Source organism: Solea solea, chromosome 2, assembly GCF_958295425.1.
Source record: "Solea solea chromosome 2, fSolSol10.1, whole genome shotgun sequence".
Taxonomy (NCBI): domain Eukaryota; kingdom Metazoa; phylum Chordata; class Actinopteri; order Pleuronectiformes; family Soleidae; genus Solea; species Solea solea.
Window position 1 is genome coordinate 22,790,735 of NC_081135.1, and position 20,167 is coordinate 22,810,901.

The window sequence follows — 20,167 nt, forward strand, 5'->3', positions numbered from 1 at the left end:
TGTGTTTGGTCTATTATTTCTTTGTTGTAACAATGCTTCTTGGCAATACATGTTATACTGTTGGAAAGCCTGTTTATTTCCCTTTTGAATGGCGCCACATTTGTAAGGAAAATGCAGAGCAAGCTGTTTGGCAGTGGCAGAGAAAATTAGGCAAGTTTTTCATGACTCAACTCTGCTGCTCAACCCACATCTCAACGGTGGTGGCAACTGAGTCTAGAAAGGGCTGCAAAGTGATGACATGGTGCCTCTGTTTCTACTGGACCACTAGATTAACTTTGTGTCCTTGTTGTTTTTCATCGTCATGTTGTCAATAGAACAAATATCCAAAAAACTCTTGGTGTCACTGTAAAGTACGGAAACAAAACAAGAGAAAAATAAAAATAAACAGGCTGTCCAACAGTATAAGATTTTTTTACAAACACAAATTTCAATACTTTTTGTACTTAAGTTTATATTCCATCATATATATATATATATATACACAAATATATACACATATACATATATGTATACTGTATGTATATATGTATCTGCTAATATCTAACTTGTACACCTGGATGGATATAATTGTGTTTGAACAGAAGAGATGAAGCCTCGCTCCAGTCGCTCACGGTGTCATCACTCACTCACTCACTCACTGACTGACACAGCAGCCAGTGAGAAACGAGGACTGCAGAGCGCTGCATCACAGCGGAAGTGCTGTGTGAACCAGGAACTGCCAGAAAACACGGTGATGTGTCGCGGACATGATCTGGAGAAGATCCGCCTGTGGCTAACCTGTCACAGCTGATTTCTCCCACCAAGAGACACACACACACACACACACACACGGAGACATGGGGGGATCTCAGAGCGTGGAAATACCCGGAGGAGGAACCGAAGGCTTCCACGTCCTCAGAGTGAGAGCAGTGTTTATTTGATTTTTAAATGAACTGTGTAAATTCGCTGTTTTTAGCTGCAGAGTCATAGACCCACATCCATGACAACCTACGTGTGTATTCATTCATCATCTGCCGCGTCACCTGTCAGGGTTTGCGGGGGGGAACTGGAGCCAGTCCCCGCTGACATGGGTCTATAATGACGGGGTACAAACTGGACACATCAGTGATCCATCACAGGTGCAACACTATGCAAAGACAAACGAGCGTTCACACGTACCAGAGGCGTTCAAATGGTTTTCTCAGAGGGGGGTGCTGGGGGGGCTACAACTAAAGGTGTAAAATATGAAAAAAAATTCTGCCATAATGAAACTGCAATTTGATTTGTGATGTCATTCTCAGCTTCAGTTCAATATTAACTAGCATACTTTAATTCAAGGACAAGAATGTGACAATATGGCTTATTTATAACTTGTATTAAGGCTGCAACTAATTATTGATTCATCTGTTACATTTTCTCAATTTATTGTTTGGTTCATAAATTGCATGTTTACATTTTTCAGGCATAAAGTGCTCAACTAACCCTCAACACACAATATGTAGCTTTGTTAGCCATTAAGAAAACTTGACTGTTCGAGTCAGATGTTCAGAAAAACAATTACTGTACAACATTGAATACACCTGGATTAGCCTTGAATGGCAGTAATAGCACATAACAGAAACAGGCATTTACCAGCTGTTGTAACAGACTTATGCATGACAATGTGAGCACACCTATTTTTTATTACTCGCATTTTGCAGCAGAATATACAGTGGGTGAATATTATCTTTCATGAGTTTCAATGTCTGTATCTGTTGATTGTGCCACAAACACGTGTCAAAGTTAAAGGCACTCTCGTGTGATTTTCATCAACACTTTTACTGTGACATATTTGCAGGATGCACTGCTTCATATTGAAGAGTCCTGCATGTTTGTGCAAAGACAGATTAATAGTCTACTCTATGTAAACATAGCAGCAGCAGCAGCAGCAGCAGCAGCAGCAGCAGCAGCAGCACACTCCCTGCCCAAATACCACAGGTGTGCAAGATTAGTGACACACATCCAGTGTGGCCCCCCCGACCTATGACGTGTTGCTGCAAAACCAGGTCTTCATTCTATGCCAGGCCACGGAAACAATTGCTCAGATGCAACAGAAATCAGGCAGGTTTATGAGTCTCTTTCCACCTCCCACAGCCTGCCGTGGGTTTATGGCCACACGTCCTGCAGGAAATTGTCCAGGATGGTGATAAGTCGTCAGCGTCCTGGACGCTGACAGGATGCTGACATCCTATCAGCTCGCTAACGTGAGCCGTCATCATCTGTCTGACTATAAATATTTAGCTGACGCGTCGTAGTGAGAGGAAACGTCCCCCGTCCATTTAACTCTCTCTACTTTCATTCACCTGTGATGAATTGATATGGCTGATGAGTATCCACACATGCGCAGTGGGAGATTTTTTGCAGGTGACGGTGTTCCAACTTCCACAGCAGCTTCGGGGTGAAATAATAACCTGTATGTCACCTTGTTGAATAACCGGTGTAACCACTGTATGACTTTTGAGAGATGGGCGTCGACTTCACGTGCGAAAACCTGTTGTGGTTTTCAAATAAAAAGTTGATGAACTATCCCTTTAATGTCACCTACTCCACCCTGCTCAAATACACGTGAGCAGACTTTTTGTCGCTGCTGGGTTATTATATGTAAATAGAACGTTCGCCTCGAGTATGAAGTTCCTTCAATTCAGTTTTTCATTATGAAAACTTCACTTGGAGAACAACAATATTCACAGAGACGTGTAGTTTAAAGGACTAAAGAAGTAGTTCTTTAAACTACACGTCCAAAGAAGAAGAAGAACTAAAGGAGAAGTAGTTCTTTAAACTACACGTATACTAACACATTACTTTTATAAAGAACAAAAAAAAAAGTCAGTACTTTGTTGAGTGTCAGATGTTTGAACTTGTGACATTTGGAGACTTTAACTTTAAATGTCATCACTTGTAACTCTCTAGTGTTTAGCTTTTATACGTCTTCAGTATTCTAACCCAGGAGATCATGTTACACTTCAGTCTCTTAATAATGCCATTAGGACGTTTGTTCATGTTCCACTGTTACATTATAATTTGGCATAATGATACTTTTCAGATTGGAATGATCTTGATGTTTTTCTAATATTTTCTGATTATTTATTTCATTTCATTTCATTAGGTACTGATAATAATCAGTACCTATTACGAGTAATAATTTTCTCTAGCCTACAGACTCAAATATCTCACATTGTTGTCTTTGTAATTAAGTGAGTGTGGATTGTTTGTATGTCGGCTCTCTCTCCTAATCCAGGTTGGAGACCTGTCTCTCGCCCAGTGTCAGCTGGGATAAGCTTTTTTTTTTTTTTAAATGGATGCATGAATGGACATTAGTGTCTGACAATATAGGCTTTATTGTCCTTTTATGATGCTGCATTTTACAGGTGCAAGACAATTCTCCTGGTCATCATGCAGGCCTGGAGCCATTCTTTGATTTCATCCTTTCCATCTGTGACACTAGACTGGTACGTTGGTACGCTGCTCTACGGATCTCTACAGTATTTCTCCGTCAGCCACACGTATTGTGACTGACGGTGCGAATGTGTTGATCTCTGGTAGAACAAAGACAACGACACCCTGAAAGAGCTGCTGAAGGTGAATGTGGAGAGGCCCGTCAAGATGCTGCTGTACAGCAGCAAGACGATGGCGGTGAGGGAGACGACGGTCACGCCCAGCAACATGTGGGCGGGTCAGGGACTCCTGGGCGTCAGCATCCGCTTCTGTAGCTTTGAAGGAGCCAAAGAAAATGTTTGGCATGTCCTGGTGAGTGTTGTAAATAATGGAACAGGCAGATACAAGACATTCGGATATTTTAAACTTGTTGCTTTGACCTATGATATATATTTTTTCTTTTATTACAGGAAGTAGAGCCAAACTCGCCTGCAGCTCTGGCCGGTTTGAGAGCCCACACTGACTACATTATTGGAGCAGACTCTGTCATGAACGAGGTAGCTGCTCTGCGGGTTGACGGCATTAATGTTTACACAAAGGTTTGGCTGAGAGGAAAAGGTGACTGTGACTGTGCTTCTCTGCTCTCCCAACAGAACGAGGACCTGTTCTCTCTCGTGGAAACGTATGAGGGGAAGGAGCTGAAGCTTTACGTCTACAGCACAGACACGGACAACTGCCGCGAGGTGATCATCACTCCAAACTCTGACTGGGGGGGACAAGGCAGGTATGACTGTAATCAAGAAAACCTTTGATCTGAACGTTGCCTCTGTCAGAGACACACCAGGAATTATGTTGAGATGAAACTAACTCTTTTAACCCTTAGTGCTCAGTGCCGCAGGTGCACTCTGGGTAAATTGCACTGGGAATAATACATAACTCATTATATGGACATCCTGGGGGTGTGTGTATACAGTTATGTTCAAAATAATAGCAGTTTGTTAAAAATTAATAAATAATTTAATAAATCCATGATCCCCTGGTATACGATAAATACTACTATACTATACTATCGTAGAGTACTAGCCTATATTTATTGCATAACAGGGATCATGGATCAGTTTGCCTACATCAAAATAATTGAAGAGGTCATGTTGCCTTATGCTGAAGAGGAAATGCCCTTGAAATGTGTGTTTCAACAAGACAACAACCACAGCAGCAAGCGAGCAATGTCTTGGTTACAGACCAACAAAATTAAAGTTATGGAGTGGCCAGCCCAATCCCCGGACCTCAATCCGATCAAAAATGTTGTTTCTGAGGCAAAACCAAGAAATGCAGAGGAAAAATCATCCTGGGCTGGAATACAAAAAGTTGGTTGACTCCATGCAACACAGATGTGAAGCAGTTCTCTGAAACAGAGGTTATACAACTAAATATTAGTTAAGGAATTCACAGGAATGCTAAATCCTAAATATTTTTCAGTTTATACAATAAATATTTCTGTTTGTAAGGAAAAATGCATACACTGCTATTTTTCTGAACAGCCTATTATTCATTTTTCTTAATTTTCTATAAAGTATTTTAAAAATGGATACATTTTTCTTCATGTTTTGATTTAGAATATAATGTGCAGTATTCCCAATGCATGATTTTGTGCTTTATTCACGTTTTTAAACACACTGCTATTATTTTGAACACAACTGTAGGTCACATCTTCAGGCTTTACAAAATGCAACAATTATTTCCTTCTTATGTGTCGTTGAGTGAAAGTTAGGATTCATTATATATCTTTTATATATATATTTTTTTGTAAAAACGGGAGAGAAGGGATAATTGTGCAAAAGTCACAAAACAGAGCGTTTTTCATTTCCTTTTTGTTCATAAAAACGAACCAAGTGAACTTTGACGTATTTCCAAATTTCACAAATTCAATCATATTCTAAAAATGTGAGTACTTTTTGTATTTATATCTGGTGAAAACAACAACAATAATAATAAGAATAAAACATTTAATCAGATTGCCTCTGTATATACTGTACGTTTTAACATAGTAATGGTATGGTATGGTAAAAAAGCAGCCTAAATGCTCTGTGGGTTAAGGACACATTGGCCTTTCTGCCCCTTAACATCTGGCCTCAACTTTATTACATGGAAGTAAAAGTACTATTTATAAATAATAATAATAAAAGACCTCTGGAGTTGACCTTACATTTTCATGGTTTGGTGAGATACCATTTCATTTCCTTGCTAAACCTAAAATGAAAGAATTTACCATTCCACTGACAGCTGCACTTCACAATCGTGTTGTGAGGGGGAAAAACAAAGCAGTTTTTTTTTAAATTGTAGTGTCAAAGCTATTATACCAAATCATATCCTTCCCTTTCATAAAACCATGACTTGCCATAATGCCATTTCACATTTTGTGAATCGTTGCTTTATTTCACCCACTTCAGTCTAGGATGTGGGATTGGCTACGGTTACCTGCACAGGATACCCACACTGCTGTTTGCAGAGGACAAGAAGATCAATTTCCCTTCACCGACTCCAAACGAACCCCCGTCTTCACCTAAAGATGGATTCATAGAGGTAGCGAAGACTTATCAGTGTTTGCATGTTCTAAAATCGTCTGGGTTACATACACATGCTGTCATTTACTGAGAAAGTGATTCTGTTTTCCAGGTCCATCTCTCTGCCGTCATTCCAACCACTCCGGTCAATGTATCATCCTCTACTTCGACTGGATTAGAGCAGTCTCTCACCGGCTTGTCCGTCTACTCTAATCCCACCACTGGCCTTACTAATCAGCAGACAGGTATTGATCAAAATGTCTAAAATCTGATCGACAAAAACAAACGCTACAAGCCACAAGTCTCTTAAACCTTGTTGTTTTGACCTGCAATACAACAAGAGCCTACAGTTCCACTGTGCAGCCAAGTCCCATCCTCACATCATGTTCCTCTGTCTGCCGATCCTGCTCTAACAATACCAGGTGAGGAGAAGTTATTCTGCAGCCTGTAGCTGCCCAGGCTGAACCTGTAGCTCATCCAACATCTTCACTAACACGGCAATATTTGTCGCACAGGATTAATGCCTTTATCTGGACGTCTTCCACCATTTCCACATTTGCCAAACCTCAATATCTCCATGACAACCACAGGCCAAGTTTTGCCATCTGGAGTTGAATGCCAACATTCAGGTATTGTTTTGTTATTTTGGTGTGTGCTTGAGTTTGTTGTAAATAATCCAAATTTGATCTGATCTATTTTTCATACGATCTTTAATCCATGTGCTGTGGACAAAGATAATTAGGGCCGAAACGGCTCCTGGCATGAATACGTGTGAGGAACCTTAAGAGTTTGCTTTTAGACATTGTAGGTCTTGTGTTTTTATGGGAGTTGTATATAGGAAATATGATCATAGAATACAGTCAACCTTACTAAGCTTGTAGAGGCAAAATTTATATATTAAATATGGCTGTTGTTCCAAGGCACCAGCAGTATAAATGAAGGGGGATAAAATGAGAGTCCATGTATCGTTTCCCTGTTAAACTGCAGGTGAGAGAAAATGATTAGATTAAATTACTGCAGATGTTTTTTTGACAGTGAGGATTTTTACTTTGTTTTTGCTCTACAGGTCATCCAATGCTTCCTTCTCTCAACCTTTCCGGTGTGATTCCTGGTGTTCCAGGAATCATCACCAACACTGCTCCTGCTGGTGCGCTGGGTAACACATTTCCCTCTGCCACTGTCCAAATGAACAGAACACCATCCAAAATCTCACTCCCACCATCACCGGCCGCCTCTGAATCAGTAAATATCACAATGACAGCGGACATGTCTTAGCAGCAAAGCAGCGTTCTGTCGTCGGCTTGTTCTCGAATCTGTACAAAGTATACAGAGTCTTTTAGCTGCACTTCAGTTACACTCTGTTAAAGTTATTGTACGGGAGCTCCAGTTTTTCAAGATGCTGGAATTACGTTACTGCACATGTGCAGCAAAATTAGCACATTTCCTATGAAAATGTTAAAAACATGAGGCAGAAGAAGGCTGTGGACCTCATGCAGTTTGATGGACAGTGATGCTCAAATTTTAAAAATTGTTAATTTCCCAATCATGCAAAATTTATATGGTTGCAAGTGTAAATTTTGTGGGGAACAATGTTTCTTTCGAATGTGCAAATATGTATCTTTACATCTTTCTTTAAGGCTAAAACTACTTAATCACCAGTATTGTACAACTGGGGACTTATTAGATCAGCAGGTTTGCTTTCTGTTGTAGCCATTACTTATTCTTTTTTACAAAAATGTTTGTCTGCATTTTGTACTTTTATGCACATTTCCTAAATTTGTATGCCATCCTTTGTATTCTTGCATCAATTCAGTACCTAAGAAGTCCACTGGGGGTCAGTACAGACAGAATGTAGGTAAATGCTGGTTGAACTGACTTTTCCCTTACATGTGTGATATAGGGTGATGTGAATGAAATACACTGTGAAACAATATTCACTGGGAGAAAAAGGTTTCCTGGCATTTATTATTCACTCTTAGCAGAACTGTACAATTTATACCCAAAGTGGAACATAGAGCCCTTGAAAAAGTAAGAGCAACAAAGCAGCAAAATGAAACCACTTCAGGAAACTAGTTTTAACATTAGGAGGAAATTTTAAGTTTTTGCACATGGTTCTGCTGCAGCTCAAAAATTGAAAATTCACCTGTACAACATATACAGTTTCCAATCCATATGTTAATTAATATTCCTGCATAGGCTTTTATACATTTTCTACATTTGGTTAATTTGTGCATTTAATGTATGAAGTATGATGTCCCAACCTACATGTCACTAAATGCCACTTGTATGCTACACATTACATTCCCTTGGCTACGTAACTCAAATTAAAGCCTAATAGTTGTGGAAAAAAACAAAAAAACATTTAGCCAAATAAACAGTGAAATCTTTGTACTACTTAACGACGACCGTCCTCTCCTCACAGTATATTAACTTCTAGCAGCTGAATCATTTGCACCCTGGCAGGACCATGTTATTTAATCTTAACGGCAGGCTGCCAAGTTTCCTTTAGGCTCTTTAAGGCTTTATCCATCTGCAACATCTGAACAGCGTGTACAGTCACATTTTCTTCAAGGTACGTTGTCAGTTTCAGTGCTTTTCGTCGGACCATTTAAAGATCCTCTTACCCATGTCCTTTAAAAAAAAAAAAAAAAACTCCCTACACTGTCTCTCCTTTAATCGTCCTGGTGAAGAAGTAGAAAAAAAGCCTGGCACAGGTCTGAGGATGTCAGGTGAGATCTCACCACATGAATCTCCTCTTTCTGCCTGTCGCTTATTCCACAAGCTGGAGCCATTGCAGGCGCCGGAGCAACCTGGTCAGTTTGAGTTCAATGCTGTCAGTATGAGATGATACTGGAGGACGCTGGTCCTGAGCCAGCAGCACTCATCTGCAGATTTCCAGAGGAGCTTGACCTCCGAATGTGAGGGAGCAGGTAGGGGTCACTTCCAAGCTGGTGAACGTCGATCCGGTCCTCCTTCCTGTATGCCAGGCACCGCCTTATGAAAGCCTGGAGGGGGGTAGTATCCAAGTTATTTAGCTCATTCTTTGATTGCTCAGGGACAAATTGATTATTATTATTATATTTTCTTTAAACCACTATTGATTTTAAAGAGGCCCCTTTTTCCACTTACCTTTGCTTCATTACTAGCAACAGGCTTGACAGGGAACTGGACATCGGTGGCTTTGAGTATTGTGTTTTCCTGCAGGATGTCTTGCTGTGACTGGTTGTGGCCAAAAGGCTGAGGGGAAAAAAAAGGATAACAGTTCATAATGATCGGCATGACATACAAGAAATAACACTCAAAAAAAAGCAAAGGGTCTCCATGTTGCGCATTACCTTCCTTCCATACAGACACTGGAAAAAGATGACACCCACAGACCACACATCCACCTTATTGGAAATCTTCGGAGGTTCTTTACCAACCACAAAGCATTCAGGGGGCAAGTACCTGGGCCACATTGAAAAGAAAGTGTTTTACAAAAACATCTTTTGTATCCAGTTGTAATTTCAGTTTTCGTCTGCTACTGTAACATCTCCCTCTTACTTTTAACCCACCACTTTTTTTTGAGATAATACTATCAAGACGCATATATTAAATATTAGATTACACAATCGCAGTACATGAACATGATTGACCTCACGTTAAACACCTGCAACATTAAACTACTGCTTTTATGTTTATACAACACTGGCAGGGATGATGCTTATCAATTACATTCATTATTTATTTATTTACTTCCACTATCATTATCCATGCTGCTGTACCTATGTGTATGTGGCTCATTTTTTTCTCTCTCACCAATAGGTGCCTGCACCCTGTGATGTCAGGTCCATCCCGTCCACACCATAGTTGTCATCGTCCATGATTTTTGACAAACCAAAGTCGGTGATTTTGATTTCCCCACAGGCCGTGCCGTCCACCAACAAGATATTACCTGGAAACAGGTGGACAATAAGTCTGTGGGATGTTGCAAATGACGTAGTGACTGCCGTAAGTTGGCCAAAGGCATATGCGTACCTGGCTTAAGGTCATAATGGATGATCGGTGGTTTTATGTCATTCAGGTATTTTAGTGCGTTCACAATCTGCATGACTATAGACCGTGCCTCCTTCTCAGACATTAGCTTATGCTGCTTCAAGTAGAAATCCAAGTCGTTGCCTTCGCAGTACTCCATAACAGTGCAAAATCTATTGCATAAAGAAAAGGTCTAATGAGACTTGCATCCCAGTTCTCACAGCAACCGAATGTAAAGTGATATAAATGCTTTAAAGTAGGAATCAAGTGACTAACGTGTCTGTATCCAGCGAGAAGTAGTCGTAAAGTTTCACAATTCGGGGATGGTCCAGCTCTTTGTGTATTCTGTACTCTCGACATGCATGCCTGCGGAGAGGATGGTAATTATTCATTCATTGACTTTTTATATATAGAAGAGCAGCAAACACGCTTATAGCGGAAAACACACAAACGTATGGGTCGGTATTATGCAGATCAGGTGTGTGTTCTTCACTGAGGCAACATACTTGTGGTAGTTCTCCTTTTTCTCTTCTCTCCAATTTTTGTTGAGTTGGTGGATTTTCACAGCAGCATACCGTTGTTCAATCAAGTCGAATGCCTGTGTAACACACAAAATGTTGGCTTCTGCATGGAAAGCAACACCTGCTAAGAGCATTTTCTTCACTTTTGAACCCATAATATCAGAATCTAAAGACTGACCTTGTAAACTTCACTAAAACCCCCTCTCCCTAGAAGGTGCAGGAGCAGATATCGTTCATTCAATGTGGGGTGATCTTTAAATCTTTGGATTGGAAAGAGCACAGAAAACAATCATGATCACAGACGTATCAATGACTTCAACGTCACCTTTGCCGTCTCATGACTGGTATGTTAGAAGCCAAGTGGAACAGTGTTAATTACGCCACTGTGAATGCTGGAGTTGTGTGTTCATCATGTTCCAATGTCAATGCGGTAACTGTCAAAGACACTGATTGAGACTCACTGTGAACTGTCTTCATTATTTATTCTCTTCAGCTCCCGAATGTGAAGGTTGCGCACTCTCTCCAGACGCTCTAGCTCCGCCTGAATCTCAGCTTCTTCCTATAAATGATTCACACACACACACAAACACACAAAGGCACAAAAGAAACTTCAGAGTTCTGACTACAAGGAGAGGAGCTCATCAAACCCCACTTGTGCACAGTTGAATAGTTCTGTATTAAATATTAACGGCTGACTTGGTACAGAGTCTGTCAGGGGCTGTCTGCGATGCTTATTCATCGGGAAAACAATGAATACATCGAAAAACTACAGGCTCACTCAATCCTTGGGGTGATTCACCATAGCGGTGTCTTAGCTCAGGAAAAAGGAGAATGGGGCTGAATATGTTCAGTTTTTGTTTTGCTTCATTGAATACTGTGCTTACTAATTAGGTTTGATCTGTGTAAAAGTCACTTATTTCTAAGTAAATCTTACATTAACAGAGTATCTAAAAAAATGTTTTAATTAAAATTAAACCTGCACAATTCTCAAAGAAAGGCAAATTTCCTACAAAATCAATCACAAATTGTTGTAGTGGGTTTAGGTGACAAACCTTCTTGAGATGTCCGAGTCGCAATTTGAAGATCTCTTCCTGTTCATGGTACTCTGCTAGTGTCAGCCTTTCCAGGATGAGAGGGATAAGGTCACATTAAACATTTCCTACTACAAAAGAATAAAACCACAAAAGAATAAACATAAATCTACAGGAGGCCAAGACTTACAGCTGAGGTAGGCTGGGTTTTAGAAAGGGATCGTTTTCTGCTCCATTCACTGCCTTGGTTTTACGTTGCTTTGGCTCTGAGTTTGTAGTTAGTGCTTGGGAGTTGCTGGAGGATGAAGGTTTCCTCTTGGCTAGAAGTTTTCTTTGCCTCTCGATGTCCTCTCTCTGTTGGTTTAGCCGCTCTTGCTGTCTTTTGATGAGAAAACAGTGATTGTGTTAGATTCACATTATTTGTATACGTGTTTACTATTTATAGTAGTAGGCTGCATTCCTTCAGGAGCCAGAGAAAGTCAGACCCATTTGCATACTTAGTAAATCATCTCTCGTGATGCGACTATAATTATGTTGTGACGTGATGTGTGTGATACAATTGTGCAAAAATGCAAAACAAAAACATCTTTGAGCCATAATCAGCTATTATGTGTAAACGTGTACTAGTTCTTTCAGCAATTAATTAATAATAGTAATGACAGTAGTGCTAAATAAGTTATACAGAAAATTATAAATCAAAAGATTCTTACTTCACAAGGTTTTGGAAGGCATAGCCATCTGTCCATTGTTCTGTGAATGAGGCTCCATGTCTCACTGTAGTGAAATGGCCTAAACGTAGTCTATCCTGCATGCTCTTCTCCCGGCAGGCTTGCTTCTCCTGGGTGCTCTGCATAACAATATAGAACATTGGTTTGCAAGCAGACATATGAATGGATAAGTGTTTGTTAAAGACTGACAGAGAGTACAAAACTACCTTTTCTATAAGCAGCTTCTTGCTCATGGTGATGCATTTATTCAAGCGTTCTTTGTACTTTTCAAGTAATTTTTGTTGTTCGTCTATCTGTCTCCTGAGATCACAGTTTGCCTACAAAGCAGGACAAAAAAACATTATTCTCCCAATTGACATACTCAAAACTTAAATATTCCATATCTAACGTTGAAAGACAACAATTTCAATATCTTAACATCAATGATGCAAGGTGGTACACGTTTCTTCTTACCCTTAGTAAATCATCTATTCTGCCCTCTTTTTTCTCAAGGTCGAGATTCTTAGTGCTTTCAAGGGCAGCCAGTTTCAACACGGTAAGGTCAGTCTAGAGTGAAAACAACAAAAGACGATTCGTTGAAAACTTGCCCAGCAATCTAAAACAAAAATAAAAGCTTTGGTGACTGAACTAACAGTCAATGACTTCACCTGAACAAATTTGACTGCTAGTTGCTTTGGATGTATTATGTGGTCCCCAAAAGACAAACTAGTAGGAGATGAGCTGTTTTGTCTAACCTGAAACAGAAGAAACAGTGTATCTTTTAAAAGGCAACAAGGTCAAACAGAGCAGCAAAGGAATTTTTTTTTAAGTTTTGAAACTTACAGCAGAACCCTGAGTGGAGTAGGAATGTGAGTTCTGGGGCGAGCGAATCGCTGGTGGGAGACTTCTCACAGGACTGGACCCATTTCCTCCCTGGAACTAAAAGGTTAAAGAAAAAGGACAAGTGACTGCTTTTGTATCATCATGCTGCTATTACATTACAGACTGGAAAGTATGTTATCTTATAAATGGACAGGGATAAGCACAAATTATTCATTTGACACAACTTACATCAAAATAATCACTTATTTTGGGTCCTCGCACAATTGATTTTCCTGTAGAATGAAATAAAAAAAAAGAGCATTGAATTTTGTTAAAATATTATAAGAATAAAGCAATAAGCAAGAGACTACAACCTGTTGAACTCAATGACACTCACCTTGGCTGCTCTCTGATTGGATCTCAGGTTTCCTTTTTCTACCTCTTGTAGTTTCAGATTGTTTCTTTTCTGGGGTCTGAAACAGAATTTTTAGTAACTGTTTAGTAATTGTACTAAACAGAGCAGTTTGGAGTTTATTAAATCAATATACATAAATTGACTTATGTCAGGAATAATCAAATACACATTTTAATTTTATTTTACCATTTCTTTTGCAGACTGGATCATATACCTACCGAGTAAGCTGGCGAACTGCCCCTTTTAACATCGGAACCCTATCAGGTGAGAAAGAAAAACAGTTTTAGGCAAAACCATGAGAGAGCAAGAGCACCAGGTGGTAACCAGCAGGTTCTGTACATATGATATGAATAATGTAGTGATGGCACTTGATCAAAATGTATAGTCGAGCATTAATTAAAAGGAGGAACATGCAATGATCAAACGTATGTAAACAGGTCACTGCTAATTCAGACTTTGCATTACCACATCAAACCACCTTTGCACAGTCAAGGTATTTGTCAACATGTGTCGTCTCATGTGGGTGTTACTCATGCCTCATTTGTAATAATGTACCAAACATATGCTTAGCGACTGTATCCAACCTTAAGGGAAAAAAAGCTTTTCATTATTGAAGTTAAACAAAAAAAAGCAAAATAGGTGTTACTGTAGCCTTGCAGGTCACACGTAAAGATTTGTAAAGATAAAATCATTAAGCCAATCTTTTTTTAAATGCTGTAAAAAAGCTGAGACAAATTTAGCTTAAAAAATGTTGATTGGTGTTCGTCAAACCTGGAAATGATGATGTTCTCAAATGTCTTGTTTTGTCCACAAACCAAAATGATTCACTTTTAATGATTTCTTTGTTTCCCAGAGCAAAGAAATGAAGAAAATATTCACATTTAAGAAGCTTAAACAATCAGAAATGTTGTTTTAATCATGAAAAAAAACTTCAAAACGATTATCAAAATAGTTGTCGATTAATTTAGTAATCGATTCATTGTTTCAGCTCTAATTATGTGTCTTTCGGGTGTGACATTAATTAAACCAAAGTAAATTGCCGTTCACTTTAAAAGCCAGGTGCGCTTGTATGAATGGCAAATGTACAAAAATCAGAGTTGAAAAAACGGTGTTTAAAAAGAAGGTACAAGGAACTTTAAAGAAATTGAACCAAAGTCTGGTTTGAAGTTAAGTGCCAGAAGTTCATGGTGATGAGAAAGGAGCACACAGTCTCACATGATGTGTGGGTATAAGAAAAATAATTGTTGTTTTACATTTAAAGACAACGCACAGTGTGGACACTAATGTCCAAGACACTTTGCTCGTTACATAGATTCACAGTTGAATCAGCAGTATAACGGTTTACTCATGGAGAGGACAAAGAGACAGCAGTACAGCAGCAGACATGAGTCTTGTAACTTCACTGTTGACATCTAAAGGATGCGGCAGACCCGGCAGCCAGTAAGCGCTGTGCTAATGAATACGTGGTCCATGGTCTCCACTGTCTACTGATTCTCTGTCCCATCAGCAGCACTACACTGCACAGTATAAGGAATTGCACTGACACTTAACCTACATATAACTGATGAGGAAGTGGAGCATTAGACACGCATCTCTGTGTGTATAACAAGTGGAGTGTACGTGCATTGTAAACTCGCCAATGCAGGCGCATCTAATGTGCCGTTAAAACAACCAAGAAAACACTGCGCCATTGAATTTAGACCAGTTTTTTGTTGGTCAGTTGCACAGTGGATAGCAATGCACCAACAATGTGCCTGACCACAGCTCATTTTAAGACCAACACACTCTCGCCTCATTCCCAGGCAACCGTTTTGTTTCTGAGGTGCTCATCTTAATGCGAACTGAGTCATCACAACTGCTTATATCACAACGTGAATCTGTCACTTGAGCGGAGCGAGAGTCATGTGTGATATAGAAAGACATAAAATATGAATATGGAAATCCTGTTAGGAATTATACAGTGTCAGGACACAACATGGTGGTTAGCATCACATACTGTGCCAATACTTTTCATTGGCACTAAGGAAGCTATTGTATATATAGACCTATCCAACTCCATTCAATAGTGAGAGTTGGTTTGATAGTCTACCACACAGATGGAGGGTCACCAAGCTCATGAAGCCAAATGGCCAAGCATTTGATTTGGTGATATTTCACAGATCTGTCATATACAGGTCAGCCAATGCCTCCTGCCCGAGGGAGAACAGTTTGCCAACAGGGTGGCTATATTTACAGTATAACTTGAGCTCTCCGAAATCCACCTTAACTGTGAAACATCACATCATTGATGTTGATTAGTTTATAAGGTATATTTTAGTAATATAACAGTGTTCTCACAGGAAGCAGATGATTTTACTCCTGGTATTAAAAAGGATGACCAAATATACCCTAGAATCACACAGACAGTACGGCACACTTGCTTTGAAATATGCAGGGAAACTCATTTATCGGCCCCTGCTCCAAAACCATGAATGTTTAAATAGGTTTGAAAGCTACATATTCAAGGTATACTACATTTGTGTGTGTACATGTAGACAGTATAAAATGGTTTCCAAAAAGACAAAAGATTTGGACCTGTACCTCTGACTCCTTATCACTCGAAGATCCCAAACTTCCAAAACTGTGATTGGAACATTCATTATTGGTCAAACCCTGAGGGAAAAAACACGATACAATTGAATATCAATATTATTTCATAACTTTAATAAAACCAACATGATCAAAGTTTCACTCACTTTGGTTCCCCCACTTGCACTGCAAGTGCTGCCCCCTGTGCTGCCACTGACCCCACCCATAAAACGTGCCTCCAGCAGCTCCTGTCTCCGGGGGTCCAGGCTGTGCAGCTCCTCCATGGTGCCTGGGAGGATTAGCAATAATTCACAGTATGCCTCAGTTATTTAAGGATCAGCTTAATTGAAGCTCTTGAATGCCCACTCAAATGAGATAATACAGTAGTAGTGAGCTTGACAGCACACTAACATACCATGACAGGTGTTAATATTTTGTCTCGACCAGAATATAGGGCGAGACCAAATTTATGCCAATTCCCCAGCTGTATTCCCAAGACAGATTTCACTCTACATATGTGTAGCACCGAGATAACATGACAGATTTTATTTTATCCCTGATAGCACTATTAAATTTGATTCAAGCTTAATACTCGTAGCTTAATACTGCTGCCAACGGGAATAATAAAGACAGCCAAAATAATTTGATACAACTCAAAATGCAGAAGACAAGTAGGCTAATAGGTAATAACAGGCCTTCCTGTGCCACAAACTCCATTATCATGAGAGCACAAGAGCAATGTGTCAACTGCTAGGCAATGATGAATGCTGTGCTCCTGTGGGACCGTTACATGAGCTCCCTGGGCTTCAGTGTTGCTGCAGACTCCGAGGGGTCTGCCCACTAAACCTGTGTTTTAATGAGACAACCATTTTGAATTTATGAAGGGCTGTGGAGCATACAGTGGGTAGGGACTTTTGAATATACCAGAGTGGAGAACATAAAATGAGGAATACCAACAACAAGATCATATGAGCTAAATATCTGAGCCTGCATTAGTTATCCACAAATCTTCTCACAATCAAATGTTTATGTTTTTCAACACTAAATGATGGTGTAGTTGTGCAGCTCAGTTGGATAGAACTAGAGTAAAGGATGCTGCTTGTACACATCTGCACCAATTTAAAAGGAAAACAAAAACAGTCTTGCCATTAACTTATTACACCATTAGCACTATATATATATATATATATACACACACACAGCAGCACAACATAGCCATGTTAGTCTGGCAAATATAACTCATGTGGAATGATTAAAAGACTAATACATTAAGTGCTGTCTCATCATAACTTCAACATAAGCACTACAATATTTACAAGATGCGGTCAATGCAGATATTACAATTCTATGACTGTTCCTATTAAAACCATTATCCTTAAAAGACACTGTGGCTTTAAAACCCTTCCTGCTGGTGCTTTCTGGGACATAAAGCCATAACTATGTCTCACCTTCCACCCAGAATGTTAATGCCAGTATCGAGTAAATAAATTGCATATCAGCTGTGTGGTGTCTCTCAAGGATTTCCATTTGTTTCTAACATGCAGGCCTCAGTGCATGACTATTACATGTATCTGAGCCCCTGCAGGATCAAGCAGTTGAACCCTTACAGCTCTTGCTGTGGATGTCATTTTGACTCCATGCTGCTTAACAGTCAGACCACCTGTTTATGGCAGACACTCTTGTCTTAAAAAACCTTTGGCATAAAATGGGTTGGATTAGTTCCACCTCAATTCATTCCAGGGCAACTGAAGTCAAAACCACCACAGATGATAATAGCCTTACAATTTTTCTGCATAGACAAAAGTCATACTGATGTAGGCAGGCATTATAGACATTACATTCCTCAATTGTTGTGTATAACTGAGAACATAAGAATGTCGAGGCTACTTAAATTCCCAAAAATACGGAAATGAGCCCCATTAGAACAATTTCCTGTTAAAACTGCTTAGAGTGCAACAATATGGCTTCATCAAGTTGAGTGACAACCACATAAGGCCACTAAAAAAATCACCAAATACCCGTCAGCTGTTTAAGTGTGTGTTAGCATGCTGCAAAACCCTTAGCAGCTTCTGTGTCCCATGGGTGTCCCTTCCACTTCATTGTTGGGGCATCTAGCCTACGACGCTTCGCTCTTTCAGTTAGTGATAACAAAAAGGTCAGATAAGGCTACCTACCATTCACTGCAGTGGCATTTACTACAGCTAAATAAAGATCAGAGTAACACTTTATGTGAAAACAACAGGTCACGTTGAATGTAGGCATGGGATGATATTAAAATTCCCTGTCATAAATAACCTGACCAAATTAATTGCAATTCAGAAATATTGTTGCAGTAATATTTTTTACTTTCTGCTATCAGCAAAAAGAAAGGGGTACCAACATTAATAATCCTCCCACATTTTGACACCCTTCTGTTGGGATAACATTCACAGTGGCCCAGTTAGGAAGTGATGAAAGCAGAAATGCATGGTGAACATACCAGGCATTAAGACCCGAACGCTGTTTGTGTGCGTGTGTTTTTGGTTTTTATTTACGAAAAATGTCAGCCTATGCTTTTGTTTACAGAGTCTTCTTCTTCTTTCTATTTATTGGCAGTCTACACTGTCAAAGCATAGGCTAGCCCTTACAAAATTGATGGACTAAACCATTCACATTGGGTTGTACCATTGAAAATCGTACTACACTACTCCACTTAAGTGAAAATGCAGCTTGTAGAACTCTAAGTTGGAGAGGTTGATTGCATGAATTCTTGAAAAGATTCCCTTCACTCACAATTATCCTGATAACTGAAGTTCACCACACATAACTAATTGTCAGAGCTTTATATTGTGATGCACAACAAAAATTGTGTAATAACACATACATCCCTAGTTAAACCCCAGTATTGCAGTCCCACACATGCAACCTGCACAAATACTGTGATGTGCAGTCTAATAGTTGTTAATAGAGAAATTATTGTAACCAATCCTGTCAGATCACATCAACACAACCGGAAACAACAGTAGAAAAACTGACAAGCACTGCAAGTAAGCTAGCTAGATGACACTTTCAACGTGGAATTTCATACCACCTTATTGTGAGAGCTTTCACGCGGTACGCGATAATATCTTTGTAACCCTATATGAAAAGCGATCGTGTCGACATTGCACCTCTGCACATGCAAATATACTGTGTTGATGAAGGACCAGCCTGTGCACTAATTATTTCAAATAGTGAAATGCACACACATTCACTGCCTGCGACTAATCCTATGATACATCATCAGAAATGACTTGACTTCGCTGATTGCATTTATCGACCATAATTAAACGTCTCTCCGTAACTTAACTAATGTTTGCTCTTCTAACAGCAGCGTGCTTGAAGAAAGATGCGCCGACTTCAGCGGTAACCTTCCCACTCTGCTATGGGTTTATCGCCATTATGCGCATATTTATCCTGAGGTTAGTGCACTGGCCTGAGCACAGAAACACGGTCCTGTGTCTCCGGTGCTACCAGCTAGCCAAAGAGGCTCAATGGACTTTGGAGCTGACGGCGTTTCTGTAACGTTAGCTAGCAAGCAGGTTTCGCTACACCAATATTTTTTTCTCGGTCATTTTTATGCAATACCCCCTCACTCTACACAAAATGATCCAAACGAGCATGTAAAACAGAAACAAACGTCTCAAACGGTTTCACGATACCTTCCCGGGCCTTCACCACAGCAGTGGTATGTTGCTGAAAACACAGTCCGTGTGGGGGACGTGGAGAGCTGGGACCAAAGATGGCGTCCCCTCCAAACTTCCACTACTTTGGACACTCATCAAGCTACTTTTCGTGTGTACATATGGCAGCGCACACGGTTAATCCCTTCACAGCGACTATGAAATTAACCAATTGTCAGAGCACGATTGTTCTTTCGTGGGTACAGCGTCTGCCACTGAGTGAAAACGACTCGTTAAATGATCAGTTTAATGACACAAACCTCTACACACCTCAGCAGTGCGTCCTGACTCCGTGGACCTCTCCGTCTTCAAGTGGTTGTCTATGAAACGTCACGCATCGTGTGCAAAATTCTTATCCCGAGGGTGATGAGTGTTTATCCTCATGAAAATGCCAACATGATAAAGAAAAATGTCATATCATGCCAAAATGT

General features: G+C 39.9%; 2 protein-coding genes across 3 annotated transcripts; one reads left to right on the top strand and one right to left on the bottom strand.

Moving 5' to 3' along the window:
• The first annotated feature begins 674 nt into the window (after nt 1–674).
• On the top strand, nt 675–7,890 carry LOC131449520 (Golgi reassembly-stacking protein 2-like). 2 transcript variants are annotated; one of them, XM_058622135.1, is made up of 10 exons: nt 679–899; nt 3,387–3,467; nt 3,562–3,765; nt 3,864–3,950; nt 4,047–4,177; nt 5,844–5,976; nt 6,070–6,202; nt 6,299–6,379; nt 6,473–6,586; nt 7,024–7,890. In XM_058622135.1, the coding sequence occupies exons 1-10, from the start codon at nt 837–839 to the stop codon at nt 7,230–7,232; spliced, it is 1,236 nt and encodes a 411-aa protein (XP_058478118.1). In that variant the 5' UTR covers nt 679–836; the 3' UTR covers nt 7,233–7,890. The 2 variants fall into 2 exon arrangements, with proteins under 2 accessions (XP_058478117.1, XP_058478118.1); XM_058622134.1 differs by having other exon boundaries at nt 675–899; nt 3,864–4,177.
• tlk1a (tousled-like kinase 1a) lies at nt 7,891–19,990 on the bottom strand. Its single transcript, XM_058622133.1, is given in 24 exon segments — nt 7,891–8,962; nt 9,087–9,194; nt 9,293–9,404; nt 9,756–9,891; nt 9,975–10,144; nt 10,248–10,337; nt 10,478–10,569; nt 10,671–10,752; nt 10,954–11,051; nt 11,545–11,611; nt 11,714–11,902; nt 12,234–12,370; nt 12,458–12,568; nt 12,705–12,797; nt 12,899–12,985; nt 13,074–13,169; nt 13,302–13,345; nt 13,450–13,525; nt 13,686–13,724; nt 16,048–16,119; nt 16,203–16,324; nt 19,716–19,752; nt 19,754–19,792; nt 19,794–19,990. Coding segments are annotated over 24 exon segments (2,310 nt in total). The 5' UTR covers nt 19,836–19,990; the 3' UTR covers nt 7,891–8,791.
• Nucleotides 19,991–20,167: the final 177 nt, after the last annotated feature.